A 27,920-nucleotide genomic window follows, 5' to 3' on the forward strand; every position below is an offset into this window, starting at 1 on the left:
TTGGTAAAAGACTTTTATTAGACGTATATAAGATGGATAAGACACTTTGGAAACATTTGCCCCAATCATTGAGAGTGGTGGAGCCTCTCGTGTAAGGCCAGATGGGGTTTCTGAGAAAAACTTCGACCGCACTGGAAACATAAATAAGATCTGACCCCGGCGTGGACTTTCAGATGCTGGTCCAGAGTGGCCTTCCTCTTGAAGCCTTTCCCGCACTCGGGGCATATGAAAGGCGTGTCCATCTCATGTGTTTTCTGGTGTTGTAGGAGGATCGTTTTCCGTTTGAAGGACTTGCCGCACTCCGGACACGGAAAGGGCTTGCTGTCTGTGTGGATGGTCTGGTGCTCGGCGAGGTAGGACTTGGAGGAGAAGCCCTTCCCGCAGTCTGAACATGCGTACGGCCTTTCCCCCGTGTGAATGCGCTGGTGAGGAATGAGGTTGGCTACGTGGGCAAAACGTTTACCGCAGTCGGGGCAGGGGTATGGTTTTTCTCCCGTGTGCATCCGGTAGTGCCTGACAAGAGCCGAGTTGTCTCTGAAACTTTTCCCGCACTCGGAGCAGGCGTAGGGTCGCTCGCCCGTGTGAATCTTCAGGTGCATGCTGAGCGCCGACCTCTGCTTGAAACTCTTGCCGCACTCAGAGCACGGGAAGGGCTTCTCGCCCGTGTGAATGATGCAGTGCGAGATGAGAGCGGACTTCTGCTTGAAGCTTTTCCCGCACTCCGAACATGAAAAGGGCTTCTCGCCCAGGTGGACCCTTTCGTGGGTCACCAGGTTGGACATGTGCTTGAAACACTTCCCGCAATACGAACAGGAAAACACGTCACAAGTCCTCTGATGCCTCCTGACTTCTAAGGGTGACGATAAGCCATTCCCGTACATGGCGGACGGAGGCGGCGGCGGCGCCTGCCCTCGGTGTACGATCTGATGCTGGACCAGGTTTGACTGATGGGCAAAGGCTTTTCCGCAGTGAAGACACTGGAAGGGCTTCTCGCCCGTGTGGATTCTCCGGTGGACAATCAGGTTGCCGCTTTGCTTGAAACATTTGCCGCATTCGGGACACTGATATGTTCTACGTTCTCTGTGCGGCGGTTTCTGCGACGGGCCACGTTGCCCGTTATGAGCCGGTTCTGCCATTTTAGGGGATTTCGGTGATCTCTCTGAAGTAGAATCTCCCGGCTGGACTTTCGAGGTAACCGGATCTGATTTAAAAGAAGAATCCATAAACTGAAAGGGATCTGGTAATAAATCTGGACGGTGAAGATGCTTTTTTGAGACACCGGAATGCGAGTTGTCGTTAGAAGAGCCCTCGGGATCATTGGGATCTGGCGATCTCTTCACACTATGAAGTCCTGGTTGGATTTTATGGTTGACAGTATGTGATGTAAAAGGTGAAGGTTCTGTCAGATACGAGAGGTCGGGTACGCTACCCAAGCCCAATTTTCGATAGATATCTGAGGGAACACCATGACTAGGAGAGAGATCCACTGGATCTGGTGATAGATCTGCACTGGGAAGTTCTGAATGGATATTTGGAGTGACAGTATTGGACTTCTCCAGGGAAGATTCCACAGGATGAGGGGCATTTGGGGATCTTTCCCCACTATGAGGTCCTAGGTTAATATTTGAGGCAATGGGGTTTTCCTCTGGAGGATCTTCTGAGATGTCTTCATATTCCACTTTACAGTCTGGAGACGGAACACAATGCCACTCGGAGGTTCTCCTGATGGGATGTCCATCTGCAGGGCAACAAAATCGACATATCAGTACAGAGAGGAGTAGAGGAGCACAACGCTGACAACAAGGATAAGGTAGAGGAGGAGAACATCAGAGGAGATAAAGGGGTGAGGAACATGGAACGAGAATAGAAGAGAGTCACACAAAGAGGAGATTGAGAGCAACTCTGAGAAGAGGAGGGTTAAGGAATAGAGGATAAAGAGAGTAATACGAGGGGGTGGAAAGAGTTATACAGGTGAAAGGGAGGATGTCGACACAGGGGAGGAGGAAAGGGAGAAGAGTCACAATGAGAAGGAGGATAGTCACACCTGGGGAGTTGAGGAGCAAAGGGGATGGAGGGCCACACATCAGAGGAGAAGCATTACAGAGAGGAGGGGGAGGTTGAAGAGTTACAGAGGAGAGGGGGGAGGGGAAGTGGACCACACAACAGAGGAGAAGAGTTACAGAGGAGCGAGGGAGGTGGGTCATGCATCAGAGGAGAAGAGTTACAGAGGAGCGAGGGAGGTGGGTCATGCATCAGAGGAGAAGAGTTACAGAGGAGCGAGGGAGGTGGGTCATGCATCAGAGAAGAGTTACAGAGGAGAGGGGGAGGTGGACCACACATCAGAGGAGAAGAGGTACAGAGGAGAGGGGAAAGTGGGCCACACATCAGGGAAAAAGAGTTACAGAGGAGAGGGAGAGGTGGACCACACATCACAGGAGAAGAGTTTCAGAGGAGAGGAGGAGGTAGGCCACGCAACAGAGAAGAAGAGTTCCAGAGAAAAAGGGGAGGTGAGCCATACATTAGAGGAGAAGAGTTCCAGAGAAGAGGGGGAGGTGAGCCATACATTAGAGGAGAAGAGTTCCAGAGGAGAGGGGGAGGTGGGTCACACATTAGAGGAGAAGAGGTACAGAGGAGAGGTGGACCACACATCAGAGGAGAAGAGGTACAGAGGAGAGGGGGAGGTGGGTCACACATCAGAGCAGAAGAGTTCCAGAGGAGAGGTGAGCCACACATCAGAGGAGAAGAGTTCCAGAGGAGAGGGGGTGGTGGGTCACACAGAAGAAGGAGAGGAGTAAGGGAACACATTGCAGAGTGGAGAGTAATTATGAAAATACGTCACAAGCCATCTGTTGTCTCCTGGCTCCAGGTATCGGAGATAGGGCACTCCCATACAAAGCAGATGGTGATGTTGTCTGTCCTCCTAAGTCTTTTCCATACACGGTGGATGGTGGTAGTGCCGGTCCTCCTAAGTCTTTTCCATACACGGTGGATGGTGGTAGTGCCGGTCCTCCTAAGTCTTTTCCATACACGGTGGATGGTGGTAGTGCCGGTCCTCCTAAGTCTTTTCCATACACGGTGGATGGTGGTAGTGCCGGTCCTCCTAAGTCTTTTCCATACACGGTGGATGGTGGTAGTGCCGGTCCTCCTAAGTCTTTTCCATACACGGTGGATGGTGGTAGTGCCGGTCCTCCTAAGTCTTTTCCATACACGGTGGATGGTGGTAGTGCCGGTCCTCCTAAGTCATTTCCATACACGGTGGATGGTGCTAGTGCCGGTCCTCCTAAGTCATTTCCATACACAGTGGATGGTGGTAGTGCCGGTCCTCCTAAGCTGCTGCCATACATAGCAGATGGTGAGGTTGCCTGTCCCCTTAAGCCATTTGCTTGCCCAGTTGATGGTGGCATTGTCTGCTCTGTTAGGCCATTCCCATACACAGTGGATGGTGGCACTGCCTGACCTCTTAGGCCATTCTTATACACCACGGATGGTGGCACTGCCTGTCCTCTTAGGTCATTCTTATACCCCATGGATGATAATGGTGCCAGTCCTCTTAGTCCATTCTTGTACACCATGGATGGTAATGGTGCCAGTCCTCTTAGGCTGTTCCTATACACCACAGATGGTAATGGTGCCTCTCCTCTGTGTACGATCTGATGCTGGACGAGATTTGACCGATGAGCGAAAGCTTTTCCACAATGAAGACACTGGAAGGGCTTCTCTCCTGTGTGGATTCTGCGATGTACAATAAGGTTGCCGCTGTGGTTGAAGCTTTTGCCACATTCTGGACACTGATAGATCCTGCGGCCTTTGTGTGCCAGTCGTTGTGTGAAGTTGCCTGGTTCATGCGGCAGAAATCCTGCCTGATGTCTGTCCATGTGGTGAGGTTCGAACTCCATATCTGAGGTAGTAGACTCTGATTTGATGGATTGTATCAGATTGGAAGAATCCAGAAATCGGCCCACACTCTGCAGTTCTGGAAGGATATTCAGGGTACTGGAATCCAACTGAAGGGGAGAAGATTCCCTGGGCTCAGAGGGATCTGGTAAGGTTTCCACACTGCAGATCCCTCGGTGAGTATTCAGAGTCAATGCATGGGATCTATTAGGAGAAGATTCCACCGGATTGGAAGGATCAGGTGGTCTATCCACACGGCGAAGTCCTCTAAACATATCGGGGTTAAGATTGTGTTCTCCTGGAGGATCACATAACAGATCATCTTCTCCTTTACAATATTGAGGTAAGACGAGGCGCCAACTTGAATTTTCTCTGATGTCATTCTCATCTGTCCATAAATAAATAAATACATTTTTTATAATTGAACACAACAACCCAGAGGAAGAGAAGAGCAACAGAGGAAAAGGAAGAGACCAAAGCAGAGGGAGAGAAGAGCAACCAAGGAACAGGAAGAGACCAACAGAGGAAGAGAAGAGCAACTGAGAAACAGGGAGAGACCAACAGAGGAAGAGAAGAGCAACCAAGGAACAGGAAGAGACCAACACAGAGGAAGAGAAGAGCAACTGAGGAACAGGAAGAGACCAACACAGAGGAAGAGAAGAGCAACTGAGAAACAGGGAGAGACCAACAGAGGAAGAGAAGAGCAACCAAGGAACAGGAAGAGACCAACAGAGGAAGAGAAGAGCAACTGAGGAATAGGAAGAGACCAACACAGAGGGAGAGAAGAGCAACTGAGAAACAGGAAGAGACCAACACAGAGGAAGAAAAGAGCAACAGAGGAAAAGGAAGAGACCAACACAGAGGAAGAGAAGAACTGAGGGACATGAATAGACCAACACGGAGGAAGAGAAGAACTGAGGAACAGGAAGAGACCAACACAGAGGAAGAGAAGAACTGAGGAACAGGAAGAGACCAACACAGAGGAAGAGAAGAGCAACTGAGAAACAGGGAGAGACCAACAGAGGAAGAGAAGAGCAACCAAGGAACAGGAAGAGACCAACACAGAGGAAGAGAAGAGCAACTGAGGAACAGGAAGAGACCAACACAGAGGAAGAGAAGAGCAACTGAGGAACAGGGAGAGACCAACAGAGGAAGAGAAGAGCAACCAAGGAACAGGAAGAGACCAACAGAGGAAGAGAAGAGCAACTAAGAAACAGGGAGAGACCAACAGAGGAAGAGAAGAGCAACCAAGGAAAAGGAAGAGACCAACACAGAGGAAGAGAAGAGCAACTAAGAAACAGGGAGAGACCAACAGAGGAAGAGAAGAGCAACCAAGGAAAAGGAAGAGACCAACACAGAGGAAGAGAAGAACAATGGGGGAACAGGAAGAGACCAACACAGAGGAAGAGAAGAACTGAGGGACATGAATAGACCAACACAGAGGAAGAGAAGAACTGAGGAACATGAAGAGACCAACACGGAGGAAGAGAAGAACTGAGGGACATGAATAGACCAACACGGAGGAAGAGAAGAACAATGGGGGAGCAGGAAGAGACCAACACAGAGGAAGAGAAGAACTGAGGGACATGAATAGACCAACACGGAGGAAGAGAAGAACTGAGGAACATGAATAGACCAACACAGAGGAAGAGAAGAACTGAGGAACAGGAAGAGACCAACACAGAGGAAGAGAAGAACAATGGGGGAGCAGGAAGAGACCAACACAGAGGAAGAGAAGAACAATGGGGGAACAGGAAGAGACCAACACAGAGGAAGAGAAGAACTGAGGGACATGAATAGACCAACACAGAGGAAGAGAAGAACTGAGGAACATGAAGAGACCAACACGGAGGAAGAGAAGAACTGAGGGACATGAATAGACCAACACGGAGGAAGAGAAGAACAATGGGGGAGCAGGAAGAGACCAACACAGAGGAAGAGAAGAACAATGGGGGAACAGGAAGAGACCAACACAGAGGAAGAGAAGAACTGAGGGACATGAATAGACCAACACGGAGGAAGAGAAGAACTGAGGAACATGAAGAGACCAACACAGAGGAAGAGAAGAACAATGGGGGAACAGGAAGAGACCAACACAGAGGAAGAGAAGAACTGAGGGACATGAATAGACCAACACAGAGGAAGAGAAGAACTGAGGGACATGAATAGACCAACACAGAGGAAGAGAAGAACTGAGGAACAGGAAGACACCAACACAGAGGAAGAGAAGAACTGAGGAACATGAATAGACCAACACGGAGGAAGAGAAGAACTGAGGAACATGAATAGACCAACACAGAGGAAGAGAAGAACTGAGGAACAGGAAGAGACCAACACAGAGGAAGAGAAGAACAATGGGGGAGCAGGAAGAGACCAACACAGAGGAAGAGAAGAACAATGGGGGAACAGGAAGAGACCAACACAGAGGAAGAGAAGAACTGAGGGACATGAATAGACCAACACAGAGGAAGAGAAGAACTGAGGAACATGAAGAGACCAACACGGAGGAAGAGAAGAACTGAGGGACATGAATAGACCAACACGGAGGAAGAGAAGAACAATGGGGGAGCAGGAAGAGACCAACACAGAGGAAGAGAAGAACAATGGGGGAACAGGAAGAGACCAACACAGAGGAAGAGAAGAACTGAGGGACATGAATAGACCAACACGGAGGAAGAGAAGAACTGAGGAACATGAAGAGACCAACACAGAGGAAGAGAAGAACAATGGGGGAACAGGAAGAGACCAACACAGAGGAAGAGAAGAACTGAGGGACATGAATAGACCAACACAGAGGAAGAGAAGAACTGAGGAACATGAATAGACCAACACAGAGGAAGAGAAGAACTGAGGAACATGAATAGACCAACACAGAGGAAGAGAAGAACTGAGGAACAGGAAGAGACCAACACAGAGGAAGAGAAGAACAATGGGGGAGCAGGAAGAGACCAACACAGAGGAAGAGAAGAACAATGGGGGAACAGGAAGAGACCAACACAGAGGAAGAGAAGAACTGAGGGACATGAATAGACCAACACAGAGGAAGAGAAGAACTGAGGGACATGAAGAGACCAACACAGAGGAAGAGAAGAACTGAGGGACATGAAGAGACCAACACAGAGGAAGAGAAGAACTGAGGGACATGAATAGACCAACACAGAGGAAGAGAAGAACTGAGGGACATGAATAGACCAACACGGAGGAAGAGAAGAACTGAGGAACATGAATAGACCAACACAGAGGAAGAGAAGAACTGAGGAACAGGAAGAGACCAACACAAAGGAAGAGAAGAACAATGGGGGAGCAGGAAGAGACCAACACAGAGGAAGAGAAGAACTGAGGGACATGAATAGACCAACACAGAGGAAGAGAAGAACTGAGGAACATGAATAGACCAACACAGAGGAAGAGAAGAACTGAGGAACAGGAAGAGACCAACACAGAGGAAGAGAAGAACAATGGGGGAGCAGGAAGAGACCAACACAGAGGAAGAGAAGAACTGAGGGACATGAAGAGACCAACACAGAGGAAGAGAAGAACTGAGGGACATGAATAGACCAACACACAGGAAGAGAAGAACTGAGGGACATGAATAGACCAACACAGAGGAAGAGAAGAACTGAGGGACATGAATAGATCAACACAGAGGAAGAGAAGAACTGAGGGACATGAATAGACCAACACAGAGGAAGAGAAGAACTGAGGGACATGAATAGACCAACACAGAGGAAGAGAAGAACTGAGGGACATGAATAGACCAACACGGAGGAAGAGAAGAACTGAGGAACATGAATAGACCAACACAGAGGAAGAGAAGAACTGAGGAACAGGAAGAGACCAACACAAAGGAAGAGAAGAACAATGGGGGAGCAGGAAGAGACCAACACAGAGGAAGAGAAGAACTGAGGAACATGAATAGACCAACACAGAGGAAGAGAAGAACTGAGGAACAGGAAGAGACCAACACAGAGGAAGAGAAGAACAATGGGGGAGCAGGAAGAGACCAACACAGAGGAAGAGAAGAACAATGGGGGAACAGGAAGAGACCAACACAGAGGAAGAGAAGAACTGAGGGACATGAATAGACCAACACAGAGGAAGAGAAGAACTGAGGGACATGAATAGACCAACACGGAGGAAGAGAAGAACTGAGGAACATGAATAGACCAACACAGAGGAAGAGAAGAACTGAGGAACAGGAAGAGACCAACACAAAGGAAGAGAAGAACAATGGGGGAGCAGGAAGAGACCAACACAGAGGAAGAGAAGAACTGAGGAACATGAATAGACCAACACAGAGGAAGAGAAGAACTGAGGAACAGGAAGAGACCAACACAGAGGAAGAGAAGAACAATGGGGGAGCAGGAAGAGACCAACACAGAGGAAGAGAAGAACTGAGGAACATGAATAGACCAACACGGAGGAAGAGAAGAACTGAGGAACATGAATAGACCAACACAGAGGAAGAGAAGAACTGAGGGACATGAATAGACCAACACAGAGGAAGAGAAGAACTGAGGGACATGAATAGACCAACACACAGGAAGAGAAGAACTGAGGAACAGGAAGAGACCAACACAGAGGAAGAGAAGAACTGAGGAACATGAATAGATCAACACAGAGGAAGAGAAGAACTGAGGGACATGAATAGACCAACACGGAGGAAGAGAAGAACTGAGGGACAGGAAGAGACCAACACAGAGGAAGAGAAGAACAATGGGGGAACAGGAAGAGACCAACACAGAGGAAGAGAAGAACTGAGGGACATGAATAGACCAACACAGAGGAAGAGAAGAACTGAGGAACATGAAGAGACCAACACAGAGGAAGAGAAGAACTGAGGAACATGAAGAGACCAACACAGAGGAAGAGAAGAACTGAGGGACATGAATAGACCAACACAGAGGAAGAGAAGAACTGAGGAACAGGAAGAGACCAACACAGAGGAAGAGAAGAACAATGGGGGAGCAGGAAGAGACCAACACAGAGGAAAAGAACAATGGGGGAACAGGAAGAGACCAACACAGAGGAAGAGAAGAACTGAGGGACATGAATAGACCAACACACAGGAAGAGAAGAACTGAGGAACAGGAAGAGACCAACACAGAGGAAGAGAAGAACAATGGGGGAGCAGGAAGAGACCAACACAGAGGAAAAGAACAATGGGGGAACAGGAAGAGACCAACACAGAGGAAGAGAAGAACTGAGGGACATGAATAGACCAACACACAGGAAGAGAAGAACTGAGGAACAGGAAGAGACCAACACGGAGGAAGAGAAGAACTGAGGAACATGAAGAGACCAACACGGAGGAAGAGAAAAACTGAGGAACATGAATAGATCAACACAGAGGAAGAGAAGAACTGAGGGACATGAATAGACCAACACAGAGGAAGAGAAGAACTGAGGGACATGAATAGACCAACACAGAGGAAGAGAAGAACTGAGGAACATGAAGAGACCAACACAGAGGAAGAGAAGAACTGAGGGACATGAATAGACCAACACAGAGGAAGAGAAGAACTGAGGAACATGAAGAGACCAACACAGAGGAAGAGAAGAACTGAGGGACATGAATAGACCAACACGGAGGAAGAGAAGAACTGAGGGACAGGAAGAGACCAACACAGAGGAAGAGAAGAACTGAGGAACATGAATAGACCAACACAGAGGAAGAGAAGAACTGAGGAACAGGAAGAGACCAACACAGAGGAAGAGAAGAACTGAGGAACATGAAGAGACCAACACAGAGGAAGAGAAGAACTGAGGGACATGAATAGACCAACACGGAGGAAGAGAAGAACTGAGGGACAGGAAGAGACCAACACAGAGGAAGAGAAGAACTGAGGAACATGAAGAGACCAACACAGAGGAAGAGAAGAACTGAGGAACAGGAAGAGACCAACACAGAGGAAGAGAAGAACAATGGGGGAGCAGGAAGAGACCAACACAGAGGAAAAGAACAATGGGGGAACAGGAAGAGACCAACACAGAGGACGAGAAGAACTGAGGGACAGGAAGAGACCAACACAGAGGAAGAGCAGAACAATGGGGGAACGGGAAGAGACCAACACAGAGGAAGAGAAGAACAATGGGGGAACAGGAAGCGACCAACACAGAGGAAGAGAAGAACAATGGGGGAACAGGAAGAGACCAACACAAGTTCTGGAGGAGGAGAGTGTCGGAGGGATTGGTGTCATACAATGATCCGGGTGGTGGAGATCCAGTGCTGGTTTTGATTCTCACCTGTGCTAATCTCTGAAATATTTTCCTCCTCTTTATAAGACGGGCTGCTCACTGGTGACCTTTGTGTTTTCTCCCCATTTTCTTCTGTTTGAGAATTTTGGTCTTCATCCTAAATTGTGGGCAACACAACAATGCAAATGTAATTAAAAAAGATACAATATAACGACCTTGTTATTTCTTTGATGGTTTAGGATTTGTTAGGTCATTCTACCTCATAATATTGAACTTCCTGTGTGGAATCCCGGGAATACAGAGGACGGGGACTCTCTGGTGGGTTCCTGGTATTAGACGTCTCCATCATGTCATTGTATCCATCGGAAAACTCCTCCATCACCCCATACTCCTCATCCTCCTCATTATAATCTTCTTTAACTACAATATTATAATCCCTGAGGTTTCCACTCTAAATATAAAATAAAACATTCATTGTAACAAGTAAGCTTGTGTATAAATCAGAACTACCAATAATTGTTCCTCACCTACCTGATGATGGTGGGGGATGGTGTCACCTTCCTGTGTGGAATCCCGGCAATACAGAGGACGGGGACATCTCTCTGGTGGGTTCCCATTACTGGATCCATCTGTAGGAAACACACACACTGACTGAATCCATTGTTTCTATGTGTTTATCAGATGATGGGGGATCTAGGTGGAGCCTCCGTACTGCTCTCTCCTTTACAATAAAGTCTCCTCTTACGCGGTGATGTGAGGGGCGGCTGATTGTCCATCATGACGTCCTTGTAGAGATCCTTGTGTCCTTCTAAATACTCCCACTCCTCCATGGAGAAATAGACAGTGACATCCTGACACCTTATAGGAACCTGACACACACAATGATACAGTCACCATCCAGACACATCCCTTGTCTGTTACTGGATAATGTCCCACAATTCCCAGAATCCTCCTCACCTCTCCTGTCAGCAGCTCAGTGATCATATTGGTCAGTTCCAGGATCTTCTGGTGACTGTCCCCCTTAGGTTTCAAGGACTGAGGAACCTTGATGGTGAGATGATCACCGGACTTCACAGGAGGAAAACTCTGTATCAAAAAAGTAACAGTGATGTCATTTGACCTCCCAGAATCCTCCTCACCTCTCCGGTCAGGTCTGTGTTTTATTAATAGAGATAAGAGTGATGTCATGTGACCTCCCAGAATCCTCCTCACCTCTCCGGTCAGGTCTGTGTTTTATTAATAGAGATAAGAGTGATGTCATGTGACCTCCCAGAATCCTCCTCACCTCTCCGGTCAGGTCTGTGTTTTATTAATAGAGATAAGAGAGATGTCATGTGACCTCCCAGAATCCTCCTCACCTCTCCGGTCAGGTCTGTGTTTTATTAATAGAGATAAGAGTGATGTCATGTGACCTCCCAGAATCCTCCTCACCTCTCCGGTCAGGTCTGTGTTTTATTAATAGAGATGAGAGTGATGTCATGTGACCTCCCAGAATCCTCCTCACCTCTCCGGTCAGGTCTGTGTTTTATTAATAGAGATAAGAGTGATGTCATGTGACCTCCCAGAATCCTCCTCACCTCTCCGGTCAGGTCTGTGTTTTATTAATAGAGATAAGAGTGATGTCATGTGACCCCCAGAATCCTCCTCACCTCTCCGGTCAGCAGGGAGATGATCTCCAGGGTGAGGTGTAGTATCCGGTCCATTACGTGGTTCTGGTCGTCCTCCATCCTCTTGGAGATGGTCATGTGATCCACAATATTCTTTATATAGAAAAAAAAACACACATTGACCTTGGAATCTTCTTTATAGTCCACACATCAGATATAGGGTTCTATGCAGTGATGATGTGAAGGTATACAGTCTTAAGATATATTATATATACCACCCACTGAAGATGGAGATGAGTATTATACTCTAATGGGGTTTATCTATCAATATGAGCATGGGAGGAGGAAACAAGGGAACTAGAGTACAGGAGGAGGTCTTGGGAAGAGCGAGAGGAAGGTTTGGGTGATATTTAGAGACAAGTTTGGCGATGTAGCTTGGAGCAGAGTCAGAGCTTTAGTGTTTTGAATTGTATTTGTTGGGCAATGAGAATCCAGTGGAAGGATTGGTAGAGAGGGGTGGAGGACACTGAATGGAGACCAGTGGAGGGATTGGTGGAGAGGGGTGGAGGACACTGAATGGAGGTCAGTGGAGGGATTGGCAGAGAGGAGTGGAGGACACTGAATGGAGGTCAGTGGAGGGATTGGTAGAGAGGGGTGGAGGACACTGAATGGAGGCCAGTGGAGGGATTGGTAGAGAGGGGTGGAGGGCACTGAATGGAGATCAGTGGAGGGATTTGTAGAGAGGGGTGGAGGACACTGAATGGAGACCAGTGGAGGGATTGGTAGAGAGGGGTGGAGGACACTGAATGGAGGTCAGTGGAGGGATTTGTAGAGAGGGGTGGAGGACACTGAATGGAGACCAGTGGAGGGATTGGTAGAGAGGGGTGGAGGACACTGAATGGAGGTCAGTGGAGGGATTGGTAGAGAGGGGTGGAGGACACTGAATGGAGATCAGTGGAGGGATTGGTAGAGAGGGGTGGAGGACACTGAATGGAGACCAGTGGAGGGATTGGTAGAGAGGGGGGGGAGGACACTGAATGGAGACCAGTGGAGGGATTGGTAGAGAGGGGTGGATGACACTGAATGGAGGTCAGTGGAGGGATTGGTGGAGAGGGGTGGAGGACACTGAATGGAGGTCAGTGGAAGGATTGGTAGAGAGGGGTGGAGGACACTGAATGGAGACCAGTGGAGGGATTGGTAGAGAGGGATGGAGGACACTGAATGGAGGCCAGTGGAGGGATTGGTAGAGAGGGATGGGGGACACTGAATGGAGACCAGTGGAGGGATTGGTAGAGAGGGGTGGAGGACACTGAATGGAGGTCAGTGGAGGGATTGGTAGAGAAGGGTGGAGGACACTGAATGGAGACCAGTGGAGGGATTGGTAGAGAGGGGTGGAGGACACTGAATAGAGGTCAGTGGAGGGATTGGTAGAGAGGGGTGGAGGACACTGAATGGAGACCAGTGGAGGGATTGGTAGAGAGGGATGGGGGACACTGAATGGAGACCAGTGGAGGGATTGGTAGAGAGGGGTGGAGGACACTGAATGGAGGGATTGGTAGAGAAGGGTGGAGGACACTGAATGGAGACCAGTGGAGGGATTGGTAGAGAGGGATGGGGGACACTGAATGGAGGTCAGTGGAGGGATTGGTAGAGAGGGGTGGAGGACACTGAATGGAGACCAGTGGAGGGATTGGTAGAGAGGGGTGGAGGACACTGAATGGAGACCAGTGGGGAGATTGGTAGAGAGGGGTGGAGGACACTGAATGGAGGTCAGTGGAGGGATTGGTAGAGAGGGGTGGAGGACACTGAATGGAGGTCAGTGGAGGGATTGGTAGAGAGGGGTGGAGGACACTGAATGGAGGTCAGTGGAGGGATTGGTAGAGAGGGGTGGAGGACACTGAATGGAGGTCAGTGGAGGGATTGGTAGAGAGGGGTGGAGGACACTGAATGGAGGTCAGTAGAGGGATTGGTAGAGAGGGGTGGAGGACACTGAATGGAGGTCAGTGGAGGGATTGGTAGAGAGGGGTGGAAGACACTGAATGGAGACCAATGGAGGGATTGGCGGAGAGGGGTGGAGGACACTGAATGGAGACCAGTGGAGGGATTGGCAGAGAGGGGTGGAGGACACTAAATGGAGACCAGTGGAAGGATTGGTAGAGAAGGGTGGAGGACACTGAATGGAGGTCAGTGGAGGGATTGGTAGAGAGGGGTGGAGGACACTGAATGGAGACCAGTGGAGGGATTGGTAGAGAGGGGTGGAGGACACTGAATGGAGGTCAGTGGAGGGATTTGTAGAGAGGGGTGGAGGACACTGAATGGAGACCAGTGGAGGGATTGGTAGAGAGGGGTGGAGGACACTGAATGGAGACCAGTGGAGGGATTGGTAGAGAGGGGGGGAGGACACTGAATGGAAACCAGTGGAGGGATTGGTAGAGAGGGGTGGATGACACTGAATGGAGGTCAGTGGAGGGATTGGTGGAGAGGGGTGGAGGACACTGAATGGAGGTCAGTGGAGGGATTGGTAGAGAGGGGTGGAGGACACTGAATGGAGGTCAGTGGAGGGATTGGTAGAGAGGGGTGGAGGACACTGAATGGAGGTCAGTGGAGGGATTGGTAGAGAGGGGTGGAGGACACTGAATGGAGGTCAGTGGAGGGATTGGTAGAGAGGGGTGGAGGACACTGAATGGAGGTCAGTGGAGGGATTGGTAGAGAGGGGTGGAGGACACTGAATGGAGGTCAGTGGAGGGATTGGTAGAGAGGGGTGGAAGACACTGAATGGAGACCAATGGAGGGATTGGCGGAGAGGGGTGGAGGACACAGAATGGAGACCAGTGGAGGGATTGGCAGAGAGGGGTGGAGGACACTAAATGGAGACCAGTGGAGGGATTGGTAGAGAAGGGTGGAGGACACTGAATGGAGGTCAGTGGAGGGATTGGTAGAGAGGGGTGGAGGACACTGAATGGAGACCAGTGGGGGGATTGGTAGAGAGGGGTGGAGGACACTGAATGGAGGTCAGTGGAGGGATTGGTAGAGAGGGGTGGAGGACACTGAATGGAGACCAGTGGGGAGATTGGTAGAGAGGGGTGGAGGACACTGAATGGAGGTCAGTGGAGGGATTGGTAGAGAGGGGTGGAGGACACTGAATGGAGGTCAGTGGAGGGATTGGTAGAGAGGGGTGGAGGACACTGAATGGAGGTCAGTGGAGGGATTGGTAGAGAGGGGTGGAGGACACTGAATGGAGGTCAGTGGAGGGATTGGTAGAGAGGGGTGGAGGACACTGAATGGAGGTCAGTAGAGGGATTGGTAGAGAGGGGTGGAGGACACTGAATGGAGGTCAGTGGAGGGATTGGTAGAGAGGGGTGGAAGACACTGAATGGAGACCAATGGAGGGATTGGCGGAGAGGGGTGGAGGACACTGAATGGAGACCAGTGGAGGGATTGGCAGAGAGGGGTGGAGGACACTAAATGGAGACCAGTGGAAGGATTGGTAGAGAAGGGTGGAGGACACTGAATGGAGGTCAGTGGAGGGATTGGTAGAGAGGGGTGGAGGACACTGAATGGAGACCAGTGGAGGGATTGGTAGAGAGGGGTGGAGGACACTGAATGGAGGTCAGTGGAGGGATTTGTAGAGAGGGGTGGAGGACACTGAATGGAGACCAGTGGAGGGATTGGTAGAGAGGGGTGGAGGACACTGAATGGAGACCAGTGGAGGGATTGGTAGAGAGGGGGGGAGGACACTGAATGGAAACCAGTGGAGGGATTGGTAGAGAGGGGTGGATGACACTGAATGGAGGTCAGTGGAGGGATTGGTGGAGAGGGGTGGAGGACACTGAATGGAGGTCAGTGGAGGGATTGGTAGAGAGGGGTGGAGGACACTGAATGGAGGTCAGTGGAGGGATTGGTAGAGAGGGGTGGAGGACACTGAATGGAGGTCAGTGGAGGGATTGGTAGAGAGGGGTGGAGGACACTGAATGGAGGTCAGTGGAGGGATTGGTAGAGAGGGGTGGAGGACACTGAATGGAGGTCAGTGGAGGGATTGGTAGAGAGGGGTGGAGGACACTGAATGGAGGTCAGTGGAGGGATTGGTAGAGAGGGGTGGAAGACACTGAATGGAGACCAATGGAGGGATTGGCGGAGAGGGGTGGAGGACACAGAATGGAGACCAGTGGAGGGATTGGCAGAGAGGGGTGGAGGACACTAAATGGAGACCAGTGGAGGGATTGGTAGAGAAGGGTGGAGGACACTGAATGGAGGTCAGTGGAGGGATTGGTAAAGAGGGGTGGAGGACACTGAATGGAGACCAGTGGGGGGATTGGTAGAGAGGGGTGGAGGACACTGAATGGAGGTCAGTGGAGGGATTGGTAGAGAGGGGTGGAGGACACTGAATGGAGGTCAGTGGAGGGATTGGTAGAGAGGGGTGTAGGACACTGAATGGAGGTCAGTGGAGGGATTGGTAGAGAGGGGTGGAGGACACTGAATGGAGGTCAGTGGAGGGATTGGTAGAGAGGGGTGGAGGACACTGAATGGAGGTCAGTGGAGGGATTGGTAGAGAGGGGTGGAGGACACTGAATGGAGGTCAGTGGAGGGATTGGTAGAGAGGGGTGGAAGACACTGAATGGAGACCAATGGAGGGATTGGCGGAGAGGGGTGGAGGACACAGAATGGAGACCAGTGGAGGGATTGGCAGAGAGGGGTGGAGGACACTAAATGGAGACCAGTGGAAGGATTGGTAGAGAAGGGTGGAGGACACTGAATGGAGGTCAGTGGAGGGATTGGTAGAGAGGGGTGGAGGACACTGAATGGAGACCAGTGGAGGGATTGGTAGAGAGGGGTGGAGGACACTGAATGGAGGTCAGTGGAAGGATTGGTAGAGAGGGGTGGAGGACACTGAATGGAGACCAGTGGAGGGATTGGTAGAGAAGGGTGGAGGACACTGAATGGAGACCAGTGGAGGGATTGGCAGAGAGGGGTGGAGGACACTAAATGGAGATCAGTGGAAGGATTGGTAGAGAGGGGTGGAGGACACTGAATGGAGGTCAGTGGAGGGATTGGTAGAGAGGGGTGGAGGACACTGAATGGAGGTCAGTGGAGGGATTGGTAGAGAGGGGTGGAGGACACTGAATGGAGGTCAGTGGAGGGATTGGTAGAGAGGAGTGGAAGACACTGAATGGAGACCAATGGAGGGATTGGCGGAGAGGGGTGGAGGACACTGAATGGAGACCAGTGGAAGGATTGGTAGAGAGGTGTGGAGGACACTGAATGGAGGTCAGTGGAGGGATTGGTAGAGAGGGGTGGAGGACACTGAATGGAGACCAGTGGAGGAATTGGTAGAGAAGGGTGGAGGACACTGAATGGAGGTCAGTGGAGAGATTGGTAGAGAGGGGTGGAGGACACTGAATGGAGGTCAGTGGAGGGATTGGCAGAGAGGGGTGGAGGACACTAAATGGAGACCAGTGGAAGGATTGGTAGAGAGGGGTGGAGGACACTGAATGGAGACCAGTGGAGGAATTGGTAGAGAAGGGTGGAGGACACTGAATGGAGACCAGTGGAGGGATTGGTAGAGAGGGGTGGAGGACGTTGAATGGAGACCAGTGGAGGGATTGGTAGAGAGGGGTGGAGGACGTTGAATGGAGACCAGTGGAGGGATTGGTAGAGAGGGGTGGAGGACGTTGAATGGAGACCAGTGGAGGGATTGGTAGAGAGGGGTGGAGGACGTTGAATGGAGACCAGTGGAGGGATTGGTAGAGAGGGGTGGAGGACACTGAATGGAGGACACTGAATGGAGGTCAGTGGAGGGATTGGCAGAGAGGGGTGGAGGACACTGAATGGAGGTTAGTGGAGGGATTGGCAGAGAGGGGTGGAGGACGTTGAATGGAGACCAGTGGAGGGATTGGTAGAGAGGGGTGGAGGACGTTGAATGGAGACCAGTGGAGGGATTGGTAGAGAGGGGTGGAGGACGTTGAATGGAGACCAGTGGAGGGATTGGTAGAGAGGGGTGGAGGACACTGAATGGAGGCCAGTGGAGGGATTGGTAGAGAGGGGTGGAGGACACTGAATGGAGGCCAGTGGAGGGATTGGTAGAGAGGGGTGGAGGACACTGAATGGAGGTCAGTGGAGGGATTGGTAGAGAGGGGTGGAGGACACTGAATGGAGGTCAGTGGAGGGATTGGTAGAGAGGGGTGGAGGACACTGAATGGAGGTCAGTGGAGGGATTGGTAGAGAGGGGTGGAGGACGTTGAATGGAGACCAGTGGAGGGATTGGTAGAGAGGGGTGGAGGACATTGAATGGAGACCAGTGGAGGGATTGGTAGAGAGGGGTGGAGGACGTTGAATGGAGACCAGTGGAGGGATTGGTAGAGAGGGGTGGAGGACGTTGAATGGAGACCAGTGGAGGGATTGGTAGAGAGGGGTGGAGGACACTGAATGGAGGACACTGAATGGAGGTCAGTGGAGGGATTGGCAGAGAGGGGTGGAGGACACTGAATGGAGGTCAGTGGAGGGATTGGTAGAGAGGAGTGGAGGACACTGAATGGAGACCAGTGGAGGGATTGGTAGAGAGGGGTGGAGGACACTGAATGGAGGTCAGTGGAGGGATTGGTAGAGAGGGGTGGAGGACGTTGAATGGAGACCAGTGGAGGGATTGGCAGAGAGGGGTGGAGGACGTTGAATGGAGACCAGTGGAGGGATTGGTAGAGAGGGGTGGAGGACGTTGAATGGAGACCAGTGGAGGGATTGGCAGAGAGGGGTGGAGGACGTTGAATGGAGACCAGTGGAGGGATTGGTAGAGAGGGGTGGAGGACGTTGAATGGAGACCAGTGGAGGGATTGGTAGAGAGGGGTGGAGGACACTGAATGGAGGACACTGAATGGAGGTCAGTGGAGGGATTGGCAGAGAGGGGTGGAGGACACTGAATGGAGGTTAGTGGAGGGATTGGCAGAGAGGGGTGGAGGACGTTGAATGGAGTCCAGTGGAGGGATTGGTAGAGAGGGGTGGAGGACGTTGAATGGAGACCAGTGGAGGGATTGGTAGAGAGGGGTGGAGGACGTTGAATGGAGACCAGTGGAGGGATTGGTAGAGAGGGGTGGAGGACACTGAATGGAGGCCAGTGGAGGGATTGGTAGAGAGGGGTGGAGGACACTGAATGGAGACCAGTGGAGGGATTGGTAGAGAGGGGTGGAGGACACTGAATGGAGGCCAGTGGAGGGATTGGTAGAGAGGGGTGGAGGACACTGAATGGAGGTCAGTGGAGGGATTGGTAGAGAGGGGTGGAGGACACTGAATGGAGGTCAGTGGAGGGATTGGTAGAGAGGGGTGGAGGACACTGAATGGAGGTCAGTGGAGGGATTGGTAGAGAGGGGTGGAGGACGTTGAATGGAGACCAGTGGAGGGATTGGTAGAGAGGGGTGGAGGACACTGAATGGAGACCAGTGGAGGGATTGGTAGAGAGGGGTGGAGGACGTTGAATGGAGACCAGTGGAGGGATTGGTAGAGAGGGGTGGAGGACATTGAATGGAGACCAGTGGAGGAATTGGTAGAGAGGGGTGGAGGACGTTGAATGGAGACCAGTGGAGGGATTGGTAGAGAGGGGTGGAGGACGTTGAATGGAGACCAGTGGAGGGATTGGTAGAGAGGGGTGGAGGACACTGAATGGAGGACACTGAATGGAGGTCAGTGGAGGGATTGGCAGAGAGGGGTGGAGGACACTGAATGGAGGTCAGTGGAGGGATTGGTAGAGAGGAGTGGAGGACACTGAATGGAGACCAGTGGAGGGATTGGTAGAGAGGGGTGGAGGACACTGAATGGAGGTCAGTGGAGGGATTGGTAGAGAGGGGTGGAGGACGTTGAATGGAGACCAGTGGAGGGATTGGCAGAGAGGGGTGGAGGACGTTGAATGGAGACCAGTGGAGGGATTGGTAGAGAGGGGTGGAGGACGTTGAATGGAGACCAGTGGAGGGATTGGCAGAGAGGGGTGGAGGACGTTGAATGGAGACCAGTGGAGGGATTGGTAGAGAGGGGTGGAGGACACTGAATGGAGACCAGTGGAGGGATTGGTAGAGTGGGGTGGAGGACGTTGAATGGAGACCAGTGGAGGGATTGGCAGAGAGGGGTGGAGGACGTTGAATGGAGACCAGTGGAGGGATTGGTAGAGAGGGGTGGAGGACACTGAATGGAGACCAGTGGAGGGATTGGTAGAGAGGGGTGGAGGACACTGAGTGGAGACCAGTGGAGGGATTGGTAGAGAGGGGTGGAGGACACTGAATGGAGATCAGTGGAGGGATTGGTAGAGAGGGGTGGAGGACGTTGAATGGAGACCAGTGGAGGGATTGGTAGAGAGGGGTGGAGGACACTGAATGGAGGTCAGTGGAGGGATTGGTAGAGAGGGGTGGAGGACGTTGAATGGAGACCAGTGGAGGGATTGGTAGAGAGGGGTGGAGGACACTGAGTGGAGGTCAGTGGAGGGATTGGTAGAGAGGGGTGGAGGACGTTGAATGGAGATCAGTGGAGGGATTGGTAGAGAGGGGTGGAGGACACTGAATGGAGACCAGTGGAGGGATTGGTAGAGAGGGGTGGAGGACACTGAATGGAGGTCAGTGGAGGGATTGGTAGAGAGGGGTGGAGGACACTGAATGGAGGTCAGTGGAGGGATTGGTAGAGAGGGGTGGAGGACGTTGAATGGAGATCAGTGGAGGGATTGGTAGAGAGGGGTGGAGGACACTGAATGGAGACCAGTGGAGGGATTGGTAGAGAGGGGTGGAGGACACTGAATGGAGGTCAGTGGAGGGATTGGTAGAGGGGGGTGGAGGACACTGAATGGAGGTCAGTGGAGGGATTGGTAGAGAGGGGTGGAGGACACTGAGTGGAGACCAGTGGAGGGATTGGTAGAGAGGGGTGGAGGACGTTGAATGGAGACCAGTGGAGGGATTGGTAGAGAGGGGTGGAGGACACTGAATGGAGGTCAGTGGAGGGATTGGTAGAGAGGGGTGGAAGACACTGAATGGAGACCAATGGAGGGATTGGCGGAGAGGGGTGGAGGACACAGAATGGAGACCAGTGGAGGGATTGGCAGAGAGGGGTGGAGGACACTAAATGGAGACCAGTGGAGGGATTGGTAGAGAAGGGTGGAGGACACTGAATGGAGGTCAGTGGAGGGATTGGTAGAGAGGGGTGGAGGACACTGAATGGAGACCAGTGGGGGGATTGGTAGAGAGGGGTGGAGGACACTGAATGGAGGTCAGTGGAGGGATTGGTAGAGAGGGGTGGAGGACACTGAATGGAGGTCAGTGGAGGGATTGGTAGAGAGGGGTGTAGGACACTGAATGGAGGTCAGTGGAGGGATTGGTAGAGAGGGGTGGAGGACACTGAATGGAGGTCAGTGGAGGGATTGGTAGAGAGGGGTGGAGGACACTGAATGGAGGTCAGTGGAGGGATTGGTAGAGAGGGGTGGAGGACACTGAATGGAGGTCAGTGGAGGGATTGGTAGAGAGGGGTGGAAGACACTGAATGGAGACCAATGGAGGGATTGGCGGAGAGGGGTGGAGGACACAGAATGGAGACCAGTGGAGGGATTGGCAGAGAGGGGTGGAGGACACTAAATGGAGACCAGTGGAAGGATTGGTAGAGAAGGGTGGAGGACACTGAATGGAGGTCAGTGGAGGGATTGGTAGAGAGGGGTGGAGGACACTGAATGGAGACCAGTGGAGGGATTGGTAGAGAGGGGTGGAGGACACTGAATGGAGGTCAGTGGAAGGATTGGTAGAGAGGGGTGGAGGACACTGAATGGAGACCAGTGGAGGGATTGGTAGAGAAGGGTGGAGGACACTGAATGGAGACCAGTGGAGGGATTGGCAGAGAGGGGTGGAGGACACTAAATGGAGATCAGTGGAAGGATTGGTAGAGAGGGGTGGAGGACACTGAATGGAGGTCAGTGGAGGGATTGGTAGAGAGGGGTGGAGGACACTGAATGGAGGTCAGTGGAGGGATTGGTAGAGAGGGGTGGAGGACACTGAATGGAGGTCAGTGGAGGGATTGGTAGAGAGGAGTGGAAGACACTGAATGGAGACCAATGGAGGGATTGGCGGAGAGGGGTGGAGGACACTGAATGGAGACCAGTGGAAGGATTGGTAGAGAGGTGTGGAGGACACTGAATGGAGGTCAGTGGAGGGATTGGTAGAGAGGGGTGGAGGACACTGAATGGAGACCAGTGGAGGAATTGGTAGAGAAGGGTGGAGGACACTGAATGGAGGTCAGTGGAGAGATTGGTAGAGAGGGGTGGAGGACACTGAATGGAGGTCAGTGGAGGGATTGGCAGAGAGGGGTGGAGGACACTAAATGGAGACCAGTGGAAGGATTGGTAGAGAGGGGTGGAGGACACTGAATGGAGACCAGTGGAGGAATTGGTAGAGAAGGGTGGAGGACACTGAATGGAGACCAGTGGAGGGATTGGTAGAGAGGGGTGGAGGACGTTGAATGGAGACCAGTGGAGGGATTGGTAGAGAGGGGTGGAGGACGTTGAATGGAGACCAGTGGAGGGATTGGTAGAGAGGGGTGGAGGACGTTGAATGGAGACCAGTGGAGGGATTGGTAGAGAGGGGTGGAGGACGTTGAATGGAGACCAGTGGAGGGATTGGTAGAGAGGGGTGGAGGACACTGAATGGAGGACACTGAATGGAGGTCAGTGGAGGGATTGGCAGAGAGGGGTGGAGGACACTGAATGGAGGTTAGTGGAGGGATTGGCAGAGAGGGGTGGAGGACGTTGAATGGAGACCAGTGGAGGGATTGGTAGAGAGGGGTGGAGGACGTTGAATGGAGACCAGTGGAGGGATTGGTAGAGAGGGGTGGAGGACGTTGAATGGAGACCAGTGGAGGGATTGGTAGAGAGGGGTGGAGGACACTGAATGGAGGCCAGTGGAGGGATTGGTAGAGAGGGGTGGAGGACACTGAATGGAGACCAGTGGAGGGATTGGTAGAGAGGGGTGGAGGACACTGAATGGAGGCCAGTGGAGGGATTGGTAGAGAGGGGTGGAGGACACTGAATGGAGGTCAGTGGAGGGATTGGTAGAGAGGGGTGGAGGACACTGAATGGAGGTCAGTGGAGGGATTGGTAGAGAGGGGTGGAGGACACTGAATGGAGGTCAGTGGAGGGATTGGTAGAGAGGGGTGGAGGACGTTGAATGGAGACCAGTGGAGGGATTGGTAGAGAGGGGTGGAGGACGTTGAATGGAGACCAGTGGAGGGATTGGTAGAGAGGGGTGGAGGACACTGAATGGAGGACACTGAATGGAGGTCAGTGGAGGGATTGGCAGAGAGGGGTGGAGGACACTGAATGGAGGTCAGTGGAGGGATTGGTAGAGAGGAGTGGAGGACACTGAATGGAGACCAGTGGAGGGATTGGTAGAGAGGGGTGGAGGACACTGAATGGAGGTCAGTGGAGGGATTGGTAGAGAGGGGTGGAGGACGTTGAATGGAGACCAGTGGAGGGATTGGCAGAGAGGGGTGGAGGACGTTGAATGGAGACCAGTGGAGGGATTGGTAGAGAGGGGTGGAGGACGTTGAATGGAGACCAGTGGAGGGATTGGCAGAGAGGGGTGGAGGACGTTGAATGGAGACCAGTGGAGGGATTGGTAGAGAGGGGTGGAGGACGTTGAATGGAGACCAGTGGAGGGATTGGTAGAGAGGGGTGGAGGACACTGAATGGAGGACACTGAATGGAGGTCAGTGGAGGGATTGGCAGAGAGGGGTGGAGGACACTGAATGGAGGTTAGTGGAGGGATTGGCAGAGAGGGGTGGAGGACGTTGAATGGAGACCAGTGGAGGGATTGGTAGAGAGGGGTGGAGGACGTTGAATGGAGACCAGTGGAGGGATTGGTAGAGAGGGGTGGAGGACGTTGAATGGAGACCAGTGGAGGGATTGGTAGAGAGGGGTGGAGGACACTGAATGGAGGCCAGTGGAGGGATTGGTAGAGAGGGGTGGAGGACACTGAATGGAGACCAGTGGAGGGATTGGTAGAGAGGGGTGGAGGACACTGAATGGAGGCCAGTGGAGGGATTGGTAGAGAGGGGTGGAGGACACTGAATGGAGGTCAGTGGAGGGATTGGTAGAGAGGGGTGGAGGACACTGAATGGAGGTCAGTGGAGGGATTGGTAGAGAGGGGTGGAGGACACTGAATGGAGGTCAGTGGAGGGATTGGTAGAGAGGGGTGGAGGACGTTGAATGGAGACCAGTGGAGGGATTGGTAGAGAGGGGTGGAGGACACTGAATGGAGACCAGTGGAGGGATTGGTAGAGAGGGGTGGAGGACGTTGAATGGAGACCAGTGGAGGGATTGGTAGAGAGGGGTGGAGGACATTGAATGGAGACCAGTGGAGGAATTGGTAGAGAGGGGTGGAGGACGTTGAATGGAGACCAGTGGAGGGATTGGTAGAGAGGGGTGGAGGACGTTGAATGGAGACCAGTGGAGGGATTGGTAGAGAGGGGTGGAGGACACTGAATGGAGGACACTGAATGGAGGTCAGTGGAGGGATTGGCAGAGAGGGGTGGAGGACACTGAATGGAGGTCAGTGGAGGGATTGGTAGAGAGGAGTGGAGGACACTGAATGGAGACCAGTGGAGGGATTGGTAGAGAGGGGTGGAGGACACTGAATGGAGGTCAGTGGAGGGATTGGTAGAGAGGGGTGGAGGACGTTGAATGGAGACCAGTGGAGGGATTGGCAGAGAGGGGTGGAGGACGTTGAATGGAGACCAGTGGAGGGATTGGTAGAGAGGGGTGGAGGACGTTGAATGGAGACCAGTGGAGGGATTGGCAGAGAGGGGTGGAGGACGTTGAATGGAGACCAGTGGAGGGATTGGTAGAGAGGGGTGGAGGACACTGAATGGAGACCAGTGGAGGGATTGGTAGAGTGGGGTGGAGGACGTTGAATGGAGACCAGTGGAGGGATTGGCAGAGAGGGGTGGAGGACGTTGAATGGAGACCAGTGGAGGGATTGGTAGAGAGGGGTGGAGGACACTGAATGGAGACCAGTGGAGGGATTGGTAGAGAGGGGTGGAGGACACTGAGTGGAGACCAGTGGAGGGATTGGTAGAGAGGGGTGGAGGACACTGAATGGAGATCAGTGGAGGGATTGGTAGAGAGGGGTGGAGGACGTTGAATGGAGACCAGTGGAGGGATTGGTAGAGAGGGGTGGAGGACACTGAATGGAGGTCAGTGGAGGGATTGGTAGAGAGGGGTGGAGGACGTTGAATGGAGACCAGTGGAGGGATTGGTAGAGAGGGGTGGAGGACACTGAGTGGAGGTCAGTGGAGGGATTGGTAGAGAGGGGTGGAGGACGTTGAATGGAGATCAGTGGAGGGATTGGTAGAGAGGGGTGGAGGACACTGAATGGAGACCAGTGGAGGGATTGGTAGAGAGGGGTGGAGGACACTGAATGGAGGTCAGTGGAGGGATTGGTAGAGAGGGGTGGAGGACACTGAATGGAGGTCAGTGGAGGGATTGGTAGAGAGGGGTGGAGGACGTTGAATGGAGATCAGTGGAGGGATTGGTAGAGAGGGGTGGAGGACACTGAATGGAGACCAGTGGAGGGATTGGTAGAGAGGGGTGGAGGACACTGAATGGAGGTCAGTGGAGGGATTGGTAGAGAGGGGTGGAGGACACTGAATGGAGGTCAGTGGAGGGATTGGTAGAGAGGGGTGGAGGACACTGAGTGGAGACCAGTGGAGGGATTGGTAGAGAGGGGTGGAGGACACTGAATGGAGGTCAGTGGAGGGATTGGCAGAGAGGGGTGGAGGACACTGAATGGAGGTCAGTGGAGGGATTGGTAGAGAGGGGTGGAGGACACTGAATGGAGGCCAGTGGAGGGATTGGTAGAGAGGGGTGGAGGACGTTGAATGGAGACCAGTGGAGGGATTGGTAGAGAGGGGTGGAGGACGTTGAATGGAGACCATTCAGTGTCCGTGTGGTCCATGGAGTGTCAGTGAGGTGAGAGTTTGACGCAAGCAGGAGCAAGGAAAGGAGTCTTAGGTTGTTGGGGATTTGCCTCTTGAGATTTCCGGCGTTGTGTCTGCCAGGGATGGTCAGGGCCCAATACTTTGTGTATGGAGAGGATCGGGTGAGTCCAGTAAAGTGTTGTAGACGGAGGTGGTCTGATCAGCACAAGGCGGGGGTGAGATTTGGTCATGGAGGGGGTCCACGAGGAGTAGAGAAGAGAAGGAATAACGTGGTGAAGGTCTCTGTGGGTAATTGTTTTCCACCCTTGGTGGGGCGGCTGGTTGGAGACGAGGACACTGTGGAAGTGATGAGGTTGTGGTCAGAGAGAGGAAAGGGGGTGTTGCTGAGGTTGTAGGGGGTGCAAAGATGGGAGGATACACATTTTCGAAGAGTGAGGTGAAAGGACGAGGTTTACGGTGAAAAGTTGGGGTGTAGCTGGGCTGCCAACATTAGCGGGGATGTCACCAAGAACGATAGTTGGTATTGCGGAGGAGAGAAAATCGGGTAGCCGGGCAGAGAAGTCGTGAAGGAAGCCCGACACTCGGTTCAGGAGGCCGAGACGTCACTGCGCTCCTGAGAGAAACAGACAATGTGTCCCAAAAGAAAAGGATAGAGAGGGAGGGGCAGGAAGGACTTTAAAAGGTGCTCAGTGGGGATAAAAGCAAACCAACTCCACCTCCTTTCTGTCCGCTAGGTCTGGGTGAGTCCAGTGGAGGCCTCCATGGGAGAGGCCAGCAGGAGGGGCCAGCGGGAAAGGCCAGCGGGAGAGGCCAGCGGGAGAGGCCAGCGGGAGAGGCCAGCGGGAGGGGCCAGCGGGAGAGGCAGAGTCTGAATCTTGAAGTCAGGTTTCACCGATTGTAAGGAGGTTAAGAGAATGGAAGATAAAAAGTTCATGGACAGAAAGTGAGGCTTATTGCAGACAGAGGGGGGGGGGGGGGGACGAGAACGGGGGTGGGGTGGTTTTTGGGAGCAGGGGGATCCAGATAAGACTGAGAAGATTGCAGCAGATGCTGGAGGAGGTTTCCCGGGTGTCGGGGGGGGGTGAGATACTTGGAGGACCAGGATTAGGGGAGATATCCCCGGAGGTTAGGAGGAGGGGGAGGGGTGGGGAATGTAAGGTGGGGGTGGGATGTCTATGAGAGCACTCCCTGTCCTGGGGGATGGGTCAGCGGGGGGGGGGGGGGGTTATGTATTAGCAGAAGGTGTTATGTAAATATTAGATTGTAAGCTCTTGTGAGCAGCGCTCTCTTAACCCTTTTCTAATTTATTGTATTGTTTGTCTCCCTTTATATTGTAAAGCGCTGAGGAAACTGTTGGCGCTCTAAAAATCCTGTATAATAAAAATAATTGTAATAATAATAAATATAGAAATTATATTAATGATATAAATAATTGAATCGATCGTAGTCATTGGCACTCCATAAATCCTGTATAATATTAATAATAATAATAATAATAATAATAAATAAATTATGTTTATCATTTAATAAATTAATCAATCACAGTCATTGGCGCTACATAAATCCTGTATAATAAAAATAATAATAATAATAATAATAATAATAATGAATATACAAATGATAATAAATAAATAAATGATATTTATCATATAAATAAATGAATCAGTTACAATCATTGGCGCTCCACAAATCCTGTATAATAATAATAATAGTAATATATATATAAATTATAGTACTCAATTAAATAATTGAATCAATCACAATCATTGCCACTGTTGCCATTGTTTAATAATATTTGTAATAATAATAATAATAATAAATATAGAAATTATATTAATGAAACAAATAATTGAATCGATCGTAGTCATTGGCACTCCATAAATCCTGTATAATAATAATTGTAATGATAAATATAAACGATAATTAATAAATAAATAAATGATATTTATCATATAAATAAATGAATCAATCACAATCATTGGCACTCCAGAAATCCTGTTTAATAATATTTGTAATAATGATAATAATAATAAATATAGAAATTATATTAATGATATAAATAATTGAATCAATCGCAATTGTTGGCGCTACATAAATCCTGTATAATATTAATAATAATAATAATAAATATAGAAATTATATGAATCATATAAATAATTGAATGGATCATAGTTATTGGTGCTCCATAAATCCTGTATAATAATATAAGTAAAAATAACAAATAGATTAATAAATGATATTAATAAAGATAGAAATAAACGAATCAATTACAATCGTCAT

At 51.3% G+C, this 27,920-nt stretch overlaps 2 protein-coding genes across 2 annotated transcripts in view; one reads left to right on the forward strand and one right to left on the reverse strand.

Annotated features, from left to right (window-relative positions):
- Window positions 1–27,758, reverse strand: LOC143955525 (uncharacterized). The gene is made up of 9 exons (XM_077465570.1): window positions 27,311–27,758; window positions 11,742–11,852; window positions 11,050–11,178; window positions 10,838–10,961; window positions 10,624–10,721; window positions 10,352–10,543; window positions 10,141–10,249; window positions 2,840–4,282; window positions 1–1,738 (listed from the first exon to the last, which is right to left on the reverse strand). Exons 1-9 carry the CDS (start codon window positions 27,314–27,316, stop codon window positions 66–68), a joined length of 3,885 nt encoding a protein of 1,294 aa, XP_077321696.1. The 5' UTR covers window positions 27,317–27,758; the 3' UTR covers window positions 1–65.
- The window catches only part of LOC143955421 (uncharacterized), a 79,265-nt gene that overhangs the window by 23,717 nt on the left and 27,628 nt on the right, over window positions 1–27,920 (forward strand). Inside the window, exon 8 of the mRNA XM_077465471.1 lies at window positions 2,867–3,352. Within this exon, the coding sequence (XP_077321597.1) occupies window positions 2,867–3,352 (486 nt within the window). The remainder of the gene's footprint in view (window positions 1–2,866; window positions 3,353–27,920) is intronic.

This window comes from Lithobates pipiens, unplaced genomic scaffold (genome assembly GCF_037356315.1).
Source record: "Lithobates pipiens isolate NorthernLeopardFrog02 unplaced genomic scaffold, aLitPip1_a1.2 Scaffold_35, whole genome shotgun sequence".
Lineage (NCBI taxonomy): Eukaryota > Metazoa > Chordata > Amphibia > Anura > Ranidae > Lithobates > Lithobates pipiens.